Source organism: Euwallacea fornicatus, chromosome 19, assembly GCF_040115645.1.
Source record: "Euwallacea fornicatus isolate EFF26 chromosome 19, ASM4011564v1, whole genome shotgun sequence".
Classification (NCBI taxonomy): domain Eukaryota; kingdom Metazoa; phylum Arthropoda; class Insecta; order Coleoptera; family Curculionidae; genus Euwallacea; species Euwallacea fornicatus.
The window spans coordinates 2,404,883-2,425,775 of NC_089559.1; the positions used below are offsets into that span (position 1 = coordinate 2,404,883).

General features: G+C 35.9%; 1 protein-coding gene across 2 annotated transcripts in view; it reads left to right on the forward strand.

The window, feature by feature from the left end:
• qless (decaprenyl diphosphate synthase subunit 1 qless) overlaps positions 1–20,893 on the forward strand; it is a 48,929-nt gene that overhangs the window by 25,442 nt on the left and 2,594 nt on the right. For both annotated transcript variants that reach the window (XM_066293627.1, XM_066293626.1), the window contains exons 5-8: positions 3,849–3,990; positions 14,781–14,870; positions 16,980–17,111; positions 17,487–17,681. In XM_066293627.1, coding sequence (XP_066149724.1) covers positions 3,849–3,990; positions 14,781–14,870; positions 16,980–17,111; positions 17,487–17,681 — 559 coding nt within the window. The remainder of the gene's footprint in view (positions 1–3,848; positions 3,991–14,780; positions 14,871–16,979; positions 17,112–17,486; positions 17,682–20,893) is intronic.

The following is a 20,893-nucleotide window of genomic DNA, read 5'->3' on the forward strand; positions in this document are numbered from 1 at the left end:
TTTCGCACAATCGACGACGTACAGTGCGATCGCTTATATCTACGTCACTATTGTTAGTGATGTCTTGCTTTATAATCGAGGAGGACTTGCCAGGATCTGAAGATGATATATATTTTTTATCCATCGGTCGTTAGCGGCATTCGTTTTTCTTGGACGTCCAGGTTTTAGACCATCTCCATAAGTGCCAAATTTTCTTTAAATTTTGAAGACTACCCCTTGGCCGATTTTTAATGCCTTTGCTATGTCTTTCTGATTATAGCCGTCACGTGACATTTGGACTATTGAATTTCGAAAATCTTCTAAAAAATACCCTTTCTTTGGCACATTTCGGATAAAATGCACCACAAAATCGGACTGAATGACCGATGATGCTCTGATAAACAACAACACCACATAGTGTTCCATACTTTTGTCCAACAAAAAAATTGTTTTAAACAACAACTTTTTTAAAATAACATTTCTGAGCCGAATATTGTACGGTAAATTTAGAAACGTACCTTCACCTTATCAACTAACTTTGAAGACGAAAACAAAACTGATCACCAAGAAAATGTTGTTTCCAAAAATATTCCATACTTTTCTCCACAACTGTGTGTATTTCTGAAATATTCTTTAAATTTCTGAAACATTCCTTATATTCCTGAACTAACCTGGTATGTCTAAAAGGGCATCGAGCAGCATTTTCTGCATTTAAAATTTTTCACAACTTGTAACTTTCCTCTAGCTTGATTTCTAAGATTTCAAAGACATAAGGGTTATTCGATAGACGCGATTTTAAACGAAACTCAATGTTAATAATTAACCGACAGTTTAGTACGTTTAACTGAGTGGTTTTCCTCCTTTTTGCTACTAAATACTGTATTTGCATATACCGACCAATTGGATTAGAAATATCGTTAAGACCCGGTATTCGGGGTGTCGAACATAAGAATAGGGGCCATGAGCATCTTGGAAAGGGTAAAGGTTGCGACTTTTGTTTAAAAAGGCAAAAAGTCGCCGCTTAGTGCCTTTTGTAACGCCTGTGAATCTGATGATACCGATTTAATCTGGTCCGACGTTTCGTCTCCTTGTAGTCATCACCGTCTTCGTTTTCAAATTTGGTCCTGCATTTTTAAATTAGATTTTGAAATTTTTTTCGTTCTCCCTTCATAGATGTACTGTGCTATCCTCAAAAATTTACTACCCCATGGTAGACAGACGCTCTTATTCATATGATTTTTGTGTACGATCGAGGTGGAGATTCGTTTTTGTGACGAAAATATGACCATATATTTTAGTTTTGTTGATACGTATTTTTGCAGAGTAACTTGACTTTGGTTTAGATGTTTACACACAGAGTCCTTGACATACTTTGCATTATTTTGTCATAATAAAATATTGGTTAATGGTGTTAAATTGATTAGCACATCTGAATACCACAACTTTAATCATTATCATCACTTGTGAAGCAGCATAATACCATACCTCAATACGCTTTAATGCCAAAAATAGACAAAAGTGATTGTTTCTGGGGTCGATTATTATTCAGAGTACATGTGAAACGCCAAATTAGAGTTTCAAATTTTAATCGTTTCCGCATTCTTCGAATATCATTAAACATTGTTTGAATTTACGCATCTAAATAAGTTTTAATCTGATGTCGTCAACAGTTCAATTTGTTTGAAAAATTAATTTCAAATCTAAAACACGCATCAATCAAGAATGCACATTCTAGATGTAATACTGAGATGCCCTCATCAATATCGTTGAAGGTTGGCCAAACTCATTCATCTTCAGGCCACGTACGTATACTACAGGTGACGACGAAAATAGCGATTTGCATCATTCATAAGGGATCAGTATGGTTTAATTGGTTCATGTTTTATGTATGTTCTTGCACTTTATAAATCTATTGTTAGGGAGGATGACGGCATGAGCAGGTGCGAGTCTGTGTATATTAGTATTTATGTAACTTGGAATTGTATCGATACTCTGATATCAGTGCTTAGTCCCAGAGCTTATCGCAATGTTTTTTTGAGATATTACAAATTAATTTTTTTCGTTAAAATCGATAGGTACTATGGTCATAGGTGCAGCCCTCTTTTGACCCAAAATGTACCAAAATAAATCCGAAAAGATCTTAGAAAAAATCAATGTTTCTAAAGAAAAATTCATTCCGAGAAATTTACCAGGAAGTTGGGTTTGGTCATTTGGATTATTGTCCACATCTGGAAAGCTCTATTGCTAGTAACCACATCCACTTCCTTTTTCCATATCTCTTTTTTTTCCAATATTTCTAGACTACTCAGTTTATAACTCGAATCTTTACGTGCAGGAGGAAAAGTGATTGGCTCACTGCTCAATGAGGAGACCTCAAACTTTTTTAGGGACACAGCAGTAAAGAGCTCGATTTTTGTTTCCTGGATTTTTTACGAATCTCAGAGTCTCTCCTCTATTTTGTGGAAAGTTTGGTCGATTACTCAGTGAAATTCTCTTATTTATGGTGTTCACTCGATTCTCTCCGAAAAGTTAGCTCGATTTTTGAACTGCAAGTTTTCGAAAAACGTGCTAATAAAATCTTAAGTAAATAGTTTTTATCACAATGTATTTGCAAGGTGACAGTAAAATTATACCGCACACGTACGATAAAGTCTTAACGCCTGTAAATCATAGTAGCACGTGTCAGCGTGAAAGCTTTCTACAGGTATTTGACGTTGACGTGCGTGCAGTAAAACTTTTCGCTTCATGCTAATATTTGATTGAATTTATTGATGGCCATAAAATTAATTCATATGTATGTATTTATGCAAAAAACAAAATTTGTTAACGAAAATATGCAAAAATCGTCCCACTTCACGTCAGGTCACAGAATTCTTCGCTCCTCTCATAAAGTTAACTTTAATCGTCCAACCGTTTAGTTAATTATCATTTTAATAAAATTTATATAACCTCGAAAATTTCGACATTATTAGCTAACATCCGGTTCAAATTTTTTTCTTTTCTATTAGTAGCTCTGATTTATTGTTTGGATTTTTGCATGTGCGTCATACATATAAATCGTTTGGGTCAAATGAATTCAAAATGAACATAAAATAAGATCAGTGGCGTTTCACAAATTTTATGTTTTTGGATTGAAATAAAAAAAGCTGGTATAACAAAGGCAAGTAAGGAATGAGGAGATGAAGGATTAATTTATGAGTTAAACACCAGAACAAAAAAATCTAAGCCGTGAAAATTGTTTGTAGTTATACGGAATACAATGTAATCATTGACAGATATTATCACGTCTATGAATGCGCTAGAATTGTTACCAATGACCAACTCAAAGACATACGTCTCTACCATCATCTTAATTCAACCTGTATAACGCTCCCATTATCAATTTTGACCCTTAGTTTAGTCTGTAGAAGATATCCATATTATATCTTCGTGTTTGTTATTTGAATATGACGTTACTCCTACCTACCCCAGACACCTACGTGTTATCTAATTCGATACACACCCAAAAATCCAAACTACAAATTACATATAGCTGTATTAATGCTTTTACTTGTATTTGAGGGTGTTAACTCATAGTTAAGGCATAGTTCAGATTAATGAATTGTAATCTGAACTAACCTATAAACACTAATTATTTTTAAATTTTGTCCTTCAGCATATGTCAAATTTGACGCATTTCTAGCATCAATGTTTGGCATAGTGAGGTTAGAAATTTTTAAAAATTTACATTTATTAGATGTCTAAATCGATTCATCTGTCATTTTCCGCTATTGGAATAAAGAAGTAAATTTCCTCAGCAATAACCGATTGTTAGTTAATTCAAATTGTATTTGAGAGAAATTCATAGCGAGAGAACCTTTGTTTTCCAGCGCACTCCTTCCATCCCAACGAGAAGTAGCCATGATATCTGAAATGATCCATACAGCCTCTTTGGTACACGATGACGTCATTGATCAGTCTGATTTTAGGAGGGGAAAGCCCAGTGTCAACGTCATGTGGAATCATAAAAAGGTAATTTGTTCGCTTTATTACGGAAAACGACATTAACCGACTCCGAAAGAAGAGAGAGAAATATGCGTCTTCTTTGTTATTAACTTCGAGAAGTATTTTTCTTCAAGTCCGAGTGCTTTTGATCATTTCCCTAAGACCTCAGCTGGCGTCAAATATTACTACAGAGGTTTATGCATAGGAAGGAACATACGCTCGATACCTTAATAATAGTTAAGGGAAAAATGCACGGAAAGTGATATAATAAACTATCAATTTTATGCAAAAATACATACCTACTCATTCACTAAATTTCTGATCTATTAAAATTGCATAATGCTTCTGTGGTGTAAAGATTGTTATCTTTTTGTATCGACGTTAAAGCAAATGGAATTTTCTTACGAGTTGCTGTTGCAATAATTAAAGCTCAATTTTCTATTTACAGTGCAATATAGGTAATAAGTAGTTGAGTTGTAAGATAAAAGATAACTAAGCACAACCACCGGGGTGATAACTGATTTTTCGAGATTCTCGTGCTACCAGTAAAACCCCCAAAGTGCAAGAACTCGTTATTATCACTTAAGTCTTCGATTCCAAAAAATGGTGTTTCGTTAATTAGGCAGTGCTGCCCAAGAAATGCGTCTTTTTGGGTCTTTATGTGACCAGAAAATCGCATTTCCGGGCTCTGAGATTAATCGCACTTGTATTTAGGAAATCAGAGGCTACAGACGAGGCCAAGTATCATTACTTATATTTATGCATACAACATTCCTCTTCTAAAAAGCTGAGCTCAAGGTTTTCCCTTTTCTGTTGCAGTCGTTTTATGCTTCAGGTGATTTGATTCTGTGCCCATTAGTCATAAAAGAGAAAATAACTGCTGATGTAAGTAGGTAGTACAATTTTTTTACTATTCAATGCGTAATGGGTGTAGTATAGAATTCCTGTGGCACCACCTAGGGACTACGTTCAGAACAACATAAAATATATTCATTTTATTGCAAAGTAGTGCGTTGCTTTAGTTCGTTTTCTGGGATATTAAAGTGTCGAAATTTCAAATTTTCATGAAATCTTTAATTGAGCCAAAAGTACGCGGCCACATTTGATGGTCACGATACTAGGAAAAATCATCAATTTTCTGGTGCGTAACTGAAGGCTTCAGTTTTAATCTGAAACTTTAGAAAATATCTACTTTAGAGTGTCTAGGAATCTTAATCCGTAAAAATTTCCAAACTTAAGACGCCGCTGAAAACTTCTAAAAAGACTCAAAACATAAGGTCAAACATTAGGGGTACGCTCCTGATGATATTGAATATTCATTGAAACTCTTGAAATTGAAGAGTTTTACACTTTTACAGACATTTTTAGCCGTACGATACGCTACTGGTCACTTGTGAAAAACTACGATCCTTTTCGACTCGCGAAAATCTTGGGTTGATTTTCACGTTGAAAAGCTAGGGATGCGTTTAAGAAGAAGAATGGATTTTAACAGCGCAATTTTAGAGAATTTTCTTTGCCCGGGAGGTAGTAAGTCACTGTTATATCAGAAAAATTTTGCAATTCGGAGGTTGTCAAACCAGAGGTGTATCAGTCAAGTTTTTCAGAGCGTTTCTTATTCAGCTAAATTTTTCGAAGCATTTAATTTGTAGGCTGTAAAACCAGAGGCGTGTCAACCAACTTTTTCGAAACAATTAGCGTGCGTCTCATAAGTTGAGACAAAGTTTCACATTATAGTTTTTCCTTCAACGTTTTATATCTGCGTAGTTCTTTGGTTTCATAACGTATTATTCAATAGATGATAGAATGTCTTTGCCTGGGGCAAGTATGGATCGAGGATAGTTAATATATACTCGATTTGGTTGGGAAATGCAGGCGTACCATTAAAGACCACTGCCCTAGACACACTTTGATGAAGTTATTTTGCCTTGCCCAACCATCCATTATATCTACACCAGGTTATTAAGTAGTATTTAATAATATTGTTGCAAAGGTCACAGCTGGAAGTGCAATAATTTACATACTTACAATTCGTGACTTGATCAGAAAAGCAGGTATTTCCTTATTTAGGGATTTATTAAAGTGGATGTGTAATGTCTGTGTTTCAATGGCCAGGTAAATACGAGTCTTTGCTTGGAATAAAGTTCAAGGATTACAGGCCAATAATTGTAATTATAATATATGTGGATGTAGTAGGCAGGCTCAAATCCTTTGAAAGCCAGAAAAAGAGCTACGCCTAGTATTAAGTAATAAAATTGCTTCTCGTAACTGACAGGTCCATAATTCTGCTCTCTTAGTAATAAAAGTTATAACTACGGGTGTACAAATTTCCAATCATATATACGTCAACATAAAACCTTCCCTGAAACTTTGAAAAACGTTGCAGATTCTCTTAATCGATTGCTCTACATAACCCCATAAGAAAAAATATGCAGAGGTTAAATCCAGAGAGTGTGAAGGCCATGCCGCAGGAGAAGCAAATTTGTCGATTCAATGTCCCGTATAAACTTTATCCAGTTGACTTTCTACTGCTCTAGAGAAATGAGCCGGAGCTTTATCGTGGTGATTTCACATTCCAATGCGTAAAAGCACGAAATGCTCCAGAAACTTGAGTAACAGAGTACGTAAAAATTGAGCGAGTAGGCCCACATGTTGATCGAAAATTGGTACTCATAATTTCTAATGAGCGTTGGACTATGATTTTTCTGATCTTACACACAGCTATTACGTCTATTGAAATATTTTTACATAGTAAAATGGGCTCCTCGGTAAAAAGAGCGGATTTCGTACGATCTTGATTTTCCACAAGGTGCTGATGGTGGAATTGGCAAATAGAGACACGTCCCGAGTAATCATCAGAAATAACAACTTGAAGCTGTTCATGAAAAACCTTCCAGGCCTCCGTGCAATTCGACAGCCATAATGACTATGAGTTTTTGTGTTATGGAAAGAGTTGCGTGAAAATGACTACCATTTTCATGGGTCAGTGGTTAGAAATAACGAAATCCGAATTTTGTCGAGCTAGGAGACAAATACGTCAAAATTGGTTATGGCATTGTATTTTCTGAAAAAGGTTAGCTGAAAGTGAGTACCATATCGATGGGTCTGTTTTCAAAAATGACTAACGTGGAATTTTTACGGGTTCGAAGACAGTTATGTCAAAACTTACTAGAACACTCGATTTCTTCGAAAAAATCAATGGAAAATAAGTTCCATGTCGAGGGGTCAGCCTTTGAAGATCCTCTTGATCTGACTTCCTCATCATATTAGTGTACGTTGTTGTTGGCTAGTTTTCTGAAAACCAGTTATTTCGCAAGACTTTACTAACTTAATCATTATATTGCCTCAACACCAGTTGAATTGCGATTTACAGAAATCTCTGTAATTTTTCCTGAACAATCGAGCTTCATAGCGGCAATAGTTAACAGAGCTTTTTAGTTCCAAATTCGCCAGTGAGTGCATGAGTAATTTTTATGGCAATGAGGTGTAGTGGCGTATATTTTTTTTCTTTTAAACATCTATATTGGTATTGGTAGGCACATCACTGGTGGAACAAAAAATAAAGGTCGCACTGCAGACAAAAAAGCGCCTTTGGTAGCAATTACTACGCAGGAAATGCCATTAAAAATCGTACCGGCGGTTTGGACATTTTTTTTACATTTTCGATTTTTTTTTTTTTTATTTTCGACCCTCTATGCGGAATTAAGAATTGCGGGCTGTGCGGCACAACAACTCACCATCCCAATTTGGCGTCACAACACGCAAACATCCTACAGAATCGGCATATTTGCCCTGAATCGTGACTACTTTCTTCGTTTTTTGCATGGGCTAATTTAAACATGATTTGTGAATTTTCCATCTCTCGATGACGACATTTTTTCTTGTCTTCAGTTCAGTCTCTATCCGAATCAGTTCTTTTCTTGATAAATCGGTGGTAATGTCCAACTACCAGAACCATTTGCGTTTGCGATCCGTCATCTCACCTAGACAATCACTCTTATTCCCAACCATCTGTCCGGTCAAAACCATCGTTACCAGCGTGAAAGGTCAGTTTCGTTGTATTCGTGACTTATATCGGTAATTACCCCCTATTAGTTGGATTAATGTTCTAATGTGGAATAATCCGTTTATTAAGCACCAATAGGAGTTTACATTATGTGAATTACAGTAGTTTCCCAATGCAACATTTCTAATACCTCCGGTTACTGCCAATTTGGCAGAGAGTCTAAAGACGAAGTAAAACTGTTTTATTGTCATTATATAAGACCAGTTGCGGTCTCGGTAATGTATCGGTTTTATTAATTATCTTCAATTTGAAGATTACAACACCAGACACTGGGTGATGCAATTTTTTTAGCGGATCGTCGTCTGGTTACTAATAGGTCAATTAAGTAGGTGGGCTTTCTTCACATCAAACAATGCTCGTAGGTATAGGTAGTATTAGCAGAAGTAAGAGTGTCGATCTCGTTAAGATAAGAACTTTATTACAGCTTCGCTAACAACACCGTATTATACAAGTTCCCTAACTGTTGCAGATTTGAATGTCATTATTCTGCACTTGCTGGTTGGCAATGCCCGTTTCGCATTCTTTAAGAAACCATTAAACTTGATATTAATTTAGTTCAAACAGATCATAATGATATATGGTAATACCTGTTGCTATTTCAACACGAGTAGTTTAAATTGCCGATTTGAATCGCAGTTTTATCCGGGCCCTATTTACCGTGTAAACGATAATTATTAGTAATATGAGTTTCAGATCAGGAAACTTTCACGAAATCTGAAGAAATATCTCAGCCTAACAAAAGCCCGTTACGCTAATTAAGCTCAAGTTAAATTGGCCGCACATATCCGCACGGTTTTAGCACAATAAAAATAATAACGTGGCATTAGATTGCCAAATAATACACACAATGATGGGTATTTTGCCACCTTTACGTGCGAATTTAGTGTAAACATGGTATTGTGGTACTATCCTTCGATACGGTCTTGGGAAACCCACATGTGTTTCAGTAGAAATCGCTAATTGCTGTGCAAACAGACTTCTAGATACGTAGTAAGGCCCAAAAATTTCCATCTTGACACAGATTCGATTTTTCTAGGACGTGTCACGACTTTGTTCATACAGGGTGTCCGAGTTTTTTGTAGCAGACGTTTATCCTCGTATTTACGCGTAAAAAAAAATAGTTTGCCGTATAGAGTCCGGCAATAGTGCCTGAGACTGCCTTAGCTTCTACACCAATAGAGTTAACCATTTCATCCTTCTGCAGATTTACGTAGCTCATAAAGGCATATTTCCAGAAATTTTTTTCTAACGTATAGGGTGACCCCAATAAAGTGTGACGATGTACAAGTTCGTTATTTTAAATAGAATCTCTCAATTTTTTTGTTATTTTCGAATTTATCATTAAATTTTAAGGCGTGTCTATGTAAAATGTCCTATTTTTAAAATTTACCGTTTCTGCGTCATTCGGAAAAATTTGAAAAATTCGGAACTTCCGAGGTTCCACGGAAATCGGTGTTGTGCGCTAAAAGCTGCGAGTTGCGGAATCAGTCTTCTGGGCCTTGAAGCGGACTTAATAAACTACGTTTTGATGTGTTTTAATTTTAAAAAAGTCTTCCACAATCGCCTAAATAGGCTCCCGAAGTTGCGTGACTTCAAACCTCAAGAAATTGCTTATTTCAAAGGAAATGCTCCAATTTTCTCAGCAATTGCATGTTCAGCATTCAAAAATCTAGAACTTCTGCTAACATTACCCTAACTCCAAACCAAGCCGTTCTTGAGTTCCCGAAAATTTCCGCTTTTTTAATCTAAATGTTCGATCGTCATGAAAAGTGTCAAAATGACAATAATATACAATATTTGAAAATAATAAAAAAATGTAGTGACATTTACATTTACACAGAGGAACAACATCGTCTTTACCTAATTCTATAAATTTTTTAGGTTAAAGAAAGAAAAAATAACAAATTTTACATTCATGTTACATTAAATTAACTACAATCTGACAAACAACAAAAACTATTTATTGTCTTACATCCATGACAATCGTAAACTGTAAATTGTCATAAACGTACGCCATCAGTTAGAAAATGTGTAAGTCATGTAGTCAAATGTCATTTTGACATTTTTCATGGCGATCAAAATATTTAGAAACCAAAAAGGGCAACTTTCGGGAACTCAGAAATGGCTGGATTTAGGAATGAGGTCATCAACAAAAGTTGTATATTTTTTAATTCTGGACACGATGCTGTAAAAAAAAAATGAGATATTCCGTTTGAAATTAGCAAAATATTGAGCTTTGAAATCGTGAAACCTTGAAGGCCTATTTCAGGGACTATGAAAATGTTTTTTGAGTAAAAAACATTAAAATGTGACTTATTAGATCGTTTTTGAACCCCGGAAGACAGATTCCGACATTCAGAACCTACAATACCGATTTCCATGGAACCTTGCGGCTGTCATATTTTTCCAAATAGCTGGGATACGGTAAAATTTAGAGATAGAACATCTCATTTAAATTGATATTAAAATTTAACGGGAAATCTGCAAACAACACAAAAATTGGAGGATTCCGTTGAAAATAGCGAAGTTATATACCGTCACATTTTTTGGGATCACCCTGTATATCACAAAATAATTTCTGGAAATACGTCTTTATGTGTTGCATAATTTAGCAGAAGAAAAAAATTGTTAACTTTATTGCTACAGAAGCTAAGGAAGCCCGTCCTGTTGCAGGACCTTGCGTAAACTCTTACACCGGATGATTCACTAAGGTGGCTCGCCTTTCTAACTTTTTTGTTTTTAATCTTAGAAAGTTGAAATTTGGAGAGGAGCCAGATGAGAATGGGGCTGATCGATTGGCATTAATAACGTTTATTTGGTATTTTCGGTTTAATCGGAAGTGACCTCAACTTTCGATTTTTAAATTTAACGTCCTATATATTTTTACTTTTTTAGAATTTAGAGGTAATTTTTAGTTTAAAATTGTGTAAATAAAAAAAAATGTGAAAAAAAATATATGCTGTTAGTATTTGGAGAATGTCGTCAACGGCCGTCCGATTCTATGCGACTTTCTGTGTAAAGGTTGCCACTTAAAAAAAAAATAGTGAAGAAAATCGTAACGGTAAATGCTAATACAGAAAAAAACTTTGTTATCAGTGAAAGCAAAGAAATCGATGTCTTATTTATGGTAGAAGTTAATCCAAGTCTATCAGTTTGTGAGATAGCTGTAGAATGTGAGATTAGCTATTCGTCAAGGCGACAAGTTTTGAAAAAATTTCTGTATTCTTGTAGTTATCAACAAGTAATTAATTGAGATGTTGAAAATTACCATCTTGTTATTGGGAAGCAAAAGCATTTTGAACTGTTTTGCTCTTAACGTTGTTCAATTGATTTGGGATAATATTATTTATCACTCTATGACCTTTTTCTTCTAATTTTTTCTGATTATTAGGAGTGACGTAAACTTGTGCTTTGACTTTAATTCTAACTTGCGTTTTCACTACTGTACACAATTTCTACAAAAAGAAATATTTTGTTCTTTTGTTCTGTCATTTGGAATTTTTTTGTAAATTTCAAGGTTTTTAATGAATTAACGGTTCATTTCTCAATGAATATACGTTATATTTAGTATCGAAAAATGAAAAGAAAAGTCTTAGAAAATCGCAATAAGCCACCTTGTTGCCATTGGAAAAACAGAACCTAAATGAGAAAAACTGTTTTTAGGAATTTAAATTGCTTACAAAAGAAAAAGTATTCAATAAAATAACAAATTAGTAATTTTCCTCATAATTTTGACCTAAAATTTTGCCTAATATGTATGCTCCAGTGACGTAACTCAACATGAAAAAAAACACAATTTTTTTAATCACATATTTTTGGATCAAAAATAACCTTTAAATTCCAAAAAAGTAAAAATGTATAGGGTATTACATTTAAAAATCGAAAGTTAAGGTAATTTCCGGTTAAACCGGAAGTGCTAGATAAGCGTCATTAATGTCAATCAATCGGCTCTATTCTCACATAGCTTCTCTCTAAATTTCAACTTTCTAACTTTAAAAACAAAAAGAGTCGTAAAGGCGAGCCATCCTCTTGAATCGGCCGGTATATAGAGAACTAATATTATTTTTAAGTGTAAAGCACGTGGTTAAAATAGTGCTATAAAAAACTGGACACCCTGTATATGTACTTTCTGATATTTTATCTACCTGAGGGTTAAAAATAAGCCAAATCAAAGAAGTAGTTATTAAGTTAAAAAAAAAATCAGCTCAAGTGCTTATTAAATTTTACAAATAGTAAGAAATGTAGAGTAATACACTTTTAAGTCGTCAAAGGAAAATCGCTAAAATAAGTAAAAGAACAAATAGACATTATATCCGGTAACTTGTCGCAGTCCTATTTTACCATGGAAGATTGAGCTTGATAATTTCGTACGAGCTTTGGAAACGTAGAACATGATTTGCTTCCAGGACGCCCTATTGAAGTGTTAATACCGGCAACAATAGCTGCTGTAAGAGGGGAAACAGACCGTTGTCCGTTGTCGCTGTCCTTGCAAACAGACGTTAGAAAGCAAAATAAATTGCAGCAAGATTAGAGCTTTGTAAAGCCCCAGCTTTCAGAGTTCTACATGAACATCTTCATATGAATAAAGTTGCTGCAGGATGGGTATTCAAATTTTTTTCGATTCAATACAACAACGTGCAAAAAACTGTAGAGAATTTTTAGAACTTGGCACGGAAAATCCGGACGAGTTTTTGAAGACAATTTTGACAGGAGATAAAACTATGGTCTTTTATTATGATCCTCTATCCAGAAGGGAATCAATGGAGTGGCACCGCCCCAGTCAACCACGGTCATAAACAAGCAAGAGTCTCGTAGTCAACCAAAAAATTTATGTTTACGGTTTTTCGGAATTGTGAATTAATTCTTCTGATTGATTTCGAACAGAGGAATATCCCGGTAAACAAGATTTATTAAGCCTCCGATTTACACAAATTACGAAATTCAATCAAAGAAAAGTGTCGTGGAAACCTCAGTGAAGGTGTGCGACTATTGCATGACAATGCTCCAGTTCACACGGCTCCAGTTGCAAAAGATGCAGTGCTCGAATGCGACTTCCAAGAACTGAAACATCCCCCCTACAGTCCCGACCTGGCCCCCAGTGATTATTTCTTTTTCTCAAATTTAAAATCTGACTTGCGAGGTAGTAAATTGTCCAACGATGAAGAAGCCAAGTCAGCAGTTTTAGAACAATTTAACACTACAACTTCTGATTGCTTTTTAAACGTTTAGAAATGCTAATTAGTCGTTGTCAAAAGTGTATAAAGAAGAAGGAGATTATATTGGGAAAAAAAGTTTTATTCTGCCACCCTTAAAAGTGTCTTGGGCGGGAAACTTTTGCCTCCCCCCTTTTGGTCCTTAGTGCATAGCTACAAATTATTGATTCAAACTGCGATTCAAGTCGGTACCATGATAAAATATAGGAAAAAATCAGATGGTTTTGTTATTTACTTCATTTTCTTTTTGGGACGTGTAGGAAAGCTCTGAAGATGCAGTTTTAACGGTACAACACTTTCAATAAACCATAAAACTAAAAGATAAACATGAGGAGGACACAACAAACAAAGGCAAAAACTTGATGAGGAGCTTCCAGAAGTTTCTTATGGTGCTTGAACATGCTTTGAAATGGCTGTCATATCGATCCAGCAGTACTCGTACGGCAATAAATCGATCTGGAGAGTACTGTTTGAACCAGTGTTGATGTCATCAATTAGATTGCGAACGTTTCCACTTACACATTGTTTATTTCAGTGTTCTATTATTACTTTCCCCTGAATTAGAAAGTTGTGATTGTTGAATTGGGGAGTTGCAGATACCAGTGATGATGAGTCATGTAAATCAAACTCTTCATGGGCGTTGAACCTACTTTGAAGTTGCTGTGGTACCGATCCAGTGGTACTCGGGAATAAACAAATCTGGAGATTACTATTTGTACCACCGTTCGTGTAGCACATGTGACCTTTCAAGATTTGCTTGAAACACCAACGGTAAACACGCTACCAACAAGAATCTCCGTGTCATCGCTCTCAACTAAATTCAGGACGTTTCAATGGACACGTCCCCCATTCCAGAGTTCCATTATTGTTTCCGCCCCTACTTAAAAATAGCAATTCTCGAAGAAGAGGACTTTCAGACATCAATGATGATGAGTGATGCGGGTCGAGTTTTCGCGTGGGTCCTGCAGCTGGTTCGAAATAGCCGTGGTAGCAATCCAATGGTAGTCCATATCCTGTAGTTCACTATTCCGAGTTTGGTTATTACCTCTTCCCCAACTTGAAAATTGCTATTGCGAGTATTAGTGATGATGAGCCATATGGATCGAACTGAAACTTCATCCCAATCTGTTCTCGATTCAACAATGTGCTAGCTGAACGAGGGTGATTGAAGGAATCAAATGGAGGAACCTGAACTAACTCTATGATCAAAGGAAACGTGAGATGGCGATTGGGATCCTACCAGTTAACGATTTGGAGTGTAGTGGCTCGTCAAGGACATATAGATTGGATTAATCGTTTCTAACTTCTTTAATCGTTCTACTAATCCATTGAACTTTAATGGACTTGGTGGCGTTCGACGGTGGATAAAGCTCTGTTCGATGCAAAATTTGTCGAATTTGGCCGTAGCGCTTAATCACTTCAACCATTGTCTTGTTTACCGAAATTTCCAGCCCTCCGCAGTGGTTCATCTGGATTTGCCTAAGAAATTACCATTTCTATATTTTTTCCCGAAAAACACATAAAAGGATCTGTTGTTCCAGGTTACCATGGCTGGTGATTTCATATTGGCCATAGCATCCATGATGATCGCCAGATTAAAAAACGATGACGTTACTTTAGTTCTTAGCCAGGTAAGAATCTGCGTAATGTGTATGCATTACGCAGATACATACATTAGTGATATTCGCACTTTTTCCATTAACCTTAGGTGTTATTACTACCTATAGGTTTATTTACTATATTTATTTACCTTCTGTCCTAATAAATTATATGTACAGGTCTATTCACCTAACTCATTCATTAAAGGTTTACGAGGATCTAAAAGTGATACAAATTTGTAAATTTTTAGTGAAGTGAACTTCCGGCACTTCCGGTTTGACCGGAAATGCCTCAACTCGCTTATTTCAAATAGGACTCCAATATGTTATTTTACTTCTAAATTCTATGTAATATTTGAGACACATTTTTTGCATAACGCCCTAACTTAGCCGTCACCATTTTCGAGATATTTGACGTTGAATTGATAACGTGCCTCCATAATGACCAATTTTAACACTGCACATATCCCCAGTTATTAAAGACACAATCTTCATATTTTAAAGAGTGCCAATACAGAGTCCTAAGTTTACACTCTTGCTATTTAGATCATTTAGTACTATGCAGGGTGTCCAAAATTCAGCTTGTAACATTCACATTTTTAAAACTGCAGATGTAATTTTTTTTTAATGGGGCATCTCATAACTTTAAGCTGTATCAAGGAGATAACGTAATTTTCTAGCGAACTGCATCAGGATTTTCCACAGGGTGGTTTGTTTTGGCGCGCCTGTCATTACTATCTCCGAAACGGTGAGAGTTACAAGCTCGCTTAAATTAGACAAAAGTGGCCCCTTGTGGAGCTGATTAAGGAAACCGCTACGAGGTTGCCACATTTCCAGTGGCTTCGTGGATATTAGTAAAAATATGAAAATTTCCCAAAATTTCAATCCCTCGTAATTCGTAAACTGTTTATGGCAGAAAAGAAGTTTAAATTGCAAAGTTTTACAATTTTTTACTCTCTACAACATGACAGATCGAACGTTATTGTACAGCTTTTGATAACTAAACGATGGTTATCAACCTCATTGCTGCAGATACGCACCTGGAATTTTTATTTTATATTTCGAAAACGCCACTTATTCCTGACAGATCCGTGTATAATTTGTTTACATTTATTAACGTTTAAACCCGAATAATTCATCATCAGACCATTTCTTATTTATCTTTTCTTGGTTTGTAAGAGGAACCGTGCTCGCGTAAGTTTCTTTCCAGTTACGCAAACAGTTTTGATGCAGGAGATCTTCGCTCTGGATATAAGTTCTGATACCGTTCCAAAGCATTTTTAGCATTACGAAAACTTCACAAAGACACAACTAACAAACCCATTTTTTCGTCGTTACTGAATAACATTATTTAAATTCACTTTTTTATAGATTCAGCTCGAAAATAAATTATAAAAGACGAAAATAAGTCTAAAAACAAACTTATTTGACAAATAAATGTAAAAACCTGTTAAAAAATCGTTTCCACAGTGACCTAGCAGGGTAGTTTAAAAAGGTAAATAAAAAATAGTCTGATGACGAATTATTCGGGTCGAAACGTTAACAAATGTAAACAAATTTTACATGGGTCTGTTAAGAATGAAAAGAGCTTTCGAAATATGAAATGAAACTTCCAGGTCCGTATTTACAATAATGAAGTTGATAACCATTACTTAGTTATTCAAAGCTGTACAATGACGTTACATCTGTCGTTTTGTAGAGAGTGAAAAGTTGTGAAATGTTGTAATTTAAACTTCTTCTTCGCCACAAACAGTTTACGAAATATGAGGGATTGAAGTTTTAGGCCAATTTCATATTTTTCCAAATATCTAGGAAACTTCTGAAAATGTGGCAACCTTGTATCGCTTTCCTTAATCAGCTCGACAAGGGACTACTTTTGTCTAATTGAACCGAAGATGTAGTTCGCACGGGTTCGGAGACAGTAATGATAAGCACACCAAACAAAAACACCCTGTATACCTAATTCAAATTATTTTCCAAATAATTGAGTTTTATCGGAAGCTGGTCGTACATATTCCTTCTATCACTGTTTGATTTTAGTAAACTTTCAATGAATCAGTTGAGTGAATAACCCTGTATTTTAAGATGCCTTAAGAGTTCACAGTTAGACACTTCCCATAGCAATTCATAACTCACTTCCAGGTAGTCAGCGACCTAGTCCAAGGAGAATTCATGCAGCTAGGCTCGAAAGAGACGGAGAACGAGAGATTTGCCCATTACTTGACAAAAACCTACCGCAAAACTGCCAGTCTTATGGCGAACTCTGTCAAATCCGTAAGCTTCGCAGTATTATGAGTATAGATGTAGTTGGGTCACTAGGCGCATTCAGAGACAGCAGCGCTGCAGCACTTTATTGCAGCTGCTGCATTTCGCATTTCACTGGAAGGGCTAGACTTTGTGACCCCGGTCTTAAGTAACGTGAAGCCTGGAATTTATTAGGACATATGGTTGTTGGCTTGAGCCTAAGACCCCAAAGCCCTTATAATTTGAGCTCCGTGTAATCAATTACCTCATTTGAAATAACGAACCTGAGGATGAGTCTACAAAATCGAAACGAAGGGAAACAACCATTTTAATGGCAAGGTTTTATATAAATCTAGCCAAAAGGGATGAAATGCGATGCCACACGTTAAGTGATGTTTTCTTTAGGTGGTACTGTTAGCCGGTGCTAACGAAGAACTGTCCGAACTGGGCTATCAGTACGGCCGCAACATCGGCTTAGGTTTCCAGCTGGTTGACGATTTGCTGGACTTCGTGTCCAACTCGGCTATGATGGGCAAACCAACGGCAGCGGACCTCAAACTCGGTTTGGCAACGGCGCCTGTCCTGTTTGCTTGTGAAAAGGTAATAACAATCGTTCTCTTACAGTTGGTAGTACCGAGTATTTCATTTCTGATGTGTTTGTGGAGAGGTTCAGTTATTAGCACATATCGGTGGATGCGGCTTATCCCGATCGAAGGTTGCTCTTGTCCAGTATTTCCAAGAATGTGGACAGATGAAGTTTATATTTCAGAAGGTTCAATAGTTATCATAAAAAGTTCGCTAATTCTAAAATGAACCTTCTAGAATATTCTATTTGATGGATACAAATTTTTGAATTTAGTCCAGGAATTGAATGATTTTTTGACTTTGCTGGGGTCTAGGTAATCTCCTCCAGTGTTCCCAAGAAAATCCACGAGCGAAACTCATGTTGTTTTAGGTATTTGAGGGGCAGATATGAGAGCTCTGACAGCTCTAATATGGACATTTTAAATTATTCCACTTGGAATATTCGGAAAATTTTGCGAAAAGCTTCTAAAGCGCCATTGTTTTTTCTCAAAATTTAAACCCCTGCAACGATACTTTGTAGGGTCTTCGAATAAGCCACAAAAACTTTTTCTTTTTCCCACCCCGTATGTTGGACTATAAAAGTCTATTTCAGTAGACAGGTCAACCAGCTCTGTTTCCTCAGAAATGTGCGCAGTACACCGATCGGGACATATTTCGTAGTTCCAACCAAAAGATAAACTGATTTCACACCATCAGAAAGATACGCAGTATTCTTGCACCTGTTTCAGACTGTTCGTGACAGTCCAGAATTGGTTTCTTTCTTGCTGCAACAGAACTTTTATATTCACAAGTAATTCTTGCTCAGAAATCTGGCGGTCAAATCGGTTTCAACTCAGTTCCTGGTAACTGTCTTATTTTTGAATGTGAAGCTATACGGGGTGTCTCTAAAAGGTCTATACAAAATACTACCACAGACTTCTGAGACGAAGACATGGCAATTTAACTGAATTTTCCTTGGTCTAAAAGTGGACGGTTTTCAAAATACAGGAAGTGAAGATAAAAAAAAAAGAAAAAAAAATTTAAAGCTTTGTTTGTAAAGCTGCTATCTGAGAAAAATGTCGCATCGAGGGATTTTTAGGGGCAAGAAATCAGAACCCATTCACATCTTCGATGCCCATTGTAGAGGACGTTCTTACCGCTAGTTGACCTCGTTTTGAAAAGGCATAACTTTTTTATCACCCGGTGTAAAATTTATTTATGACTAAATTTTGTTTTCCTACATGTTTTATGAACAAAATGTTTTTCCGTATAAGTCCTTACGGACATTCCTTCTTGAGATATCTGCGGTTTAAGTTCGCTAAACGTTTTAAGAAATAACTTTAAAGTAATACATATTTATTCATCAGTTGAAACGAACAAAATCAGAACTTAAAAATACGTTGCAAACTTTTTAAAAGCGCAAGTAATTTTTTTAAAGCATTTAATTATGTAAAAAAAATTACACTTTTAGTAAGTGTTCGAAGGGACCTCCATTGATCTGCATACAAAGAATAATTCAACGTATAAAGTTAAAATGTACCCTATTCATCAACCCCTCGTCGTTCTTCAAACTGTTTACTGCATTTTAAATTGGTCTCCACAATTCCACTTCATTATTTATAGCTGTAGAGTATGCCATGGTTTTTAAAGATCCCCATTAAAAATAATCAATCGCAGTCAGATCCGGCGAGCGCAGAGGCCAAGGTACCTGAGCATCATTTTCTTTATCGGTCCATCTACGCGGGTGCTGTTGACGTAAGTGGTTATGGACATTCATAGTAAAATCTGGCGGAGCACCGTCGTGCACAAACCGCACATCTCGCCAGAGTTGCAAAGGTAGATCTTCCAATACACTTGGCAGTGTATTTTAAATGTGTTCCCAATCACCTTCATCACTTAATCGGGTCGAAAAAATGGAAGAACTGATAATAAAATTATTAACTATTCTGCTCACATATAAATCTTAAATTCGTGTTGTTGATGCACCATTTATGCAGCATGCAGATTTTATCAACATAGACATGTTCATTGAGTAAGTTGGTAATCCACCTTCTGGAAAAACGAGCTTCGTTCTTAAATAAAATGTTTGTAATAAAATTTATGTTGTGTTCTCTTTGGTGATGGACAAACCTACAGAAGCCCAGCAGTAGATCAAGATCCAGATGTAAAAAGCCTCGTACTTTTGGATGTGATATTGAAGTTATTGTGTCTTTAAAGTTTATTATATATGTCGGCGCTACCATAAATTTAGCGAATACCCCTAAGTAGACAGACTCGATGTATTGGTACGACCCTATGTAATCGATCGGGGTTCTAGTTTTTCTCGCTATTCTCTCGAAACTAAAGCATTCATTTTCTTTATGATATGACTTCCAGGAACCCCATCGAATAAGGGACACACTTGTTTTTAACACGTAAGGGGGTAAAACGGGGCCAGGGGACGAAATGAATATTGGGTGAGGTAGAGTAGTAATTATCGAGAGTTGGCTTAGAGAGGTCTGGTCCCGGATTGTCATGTCTCTCATCCTTCGATTCGATTATCGTACGGTTTACCTTTTGTGAAAGAGATTATTGCCATAAGACATTTATCAGAATATAGGGTAGCCGATAGTTATTCGTTTACATATAAATTAGTGTAATCTCAGTGACATTTGTTATTAATAAATTGGCGGTATTGAGTGACTATTCCTAGTCTTTAACTTGAGACTTATGGCTTCTGGAAGCGATTCTGTTTCTCCTATTCTGACATATATATTCGCAATTTGAACACTAAATTAACTAAAACATTATTTACAAATTAATTTTTTTCCATTTATTTCATCGATGTTTCAAAATGTTTTTTTTACAATATTTAAAGGCGGAGCAAAAAAATTTCTATATTTTTGTAATTTGAATTGTAATACTTTAAATTTGATGTGCCGCTTTACCCCCCCCCCCCCCTGCCATTTAAGATTCTCGAAGGGGTTGCTACTCCATTTAGGGGAATGGTTCTACACCCACGAATTTATGATTTTAATATGTTCCCCTTAAAAGCAAAATAATCGTGTTTTGGGGTTTTGCGAAGAAAAAAATATTCAAGATATTTCAGGTGGACTGTTGTAAATGGGCCACCCTGTATATCCAAAACTATCGCTCGTATGAGAAAATTTATTAGACTTTTTTTGTAAGAAATTTGATAAGCGACAACTTTAGTTGTTATGACCATGATCGTAAATGTAGTGGTTTTTGAGAATTTCTCGAAAAACAGA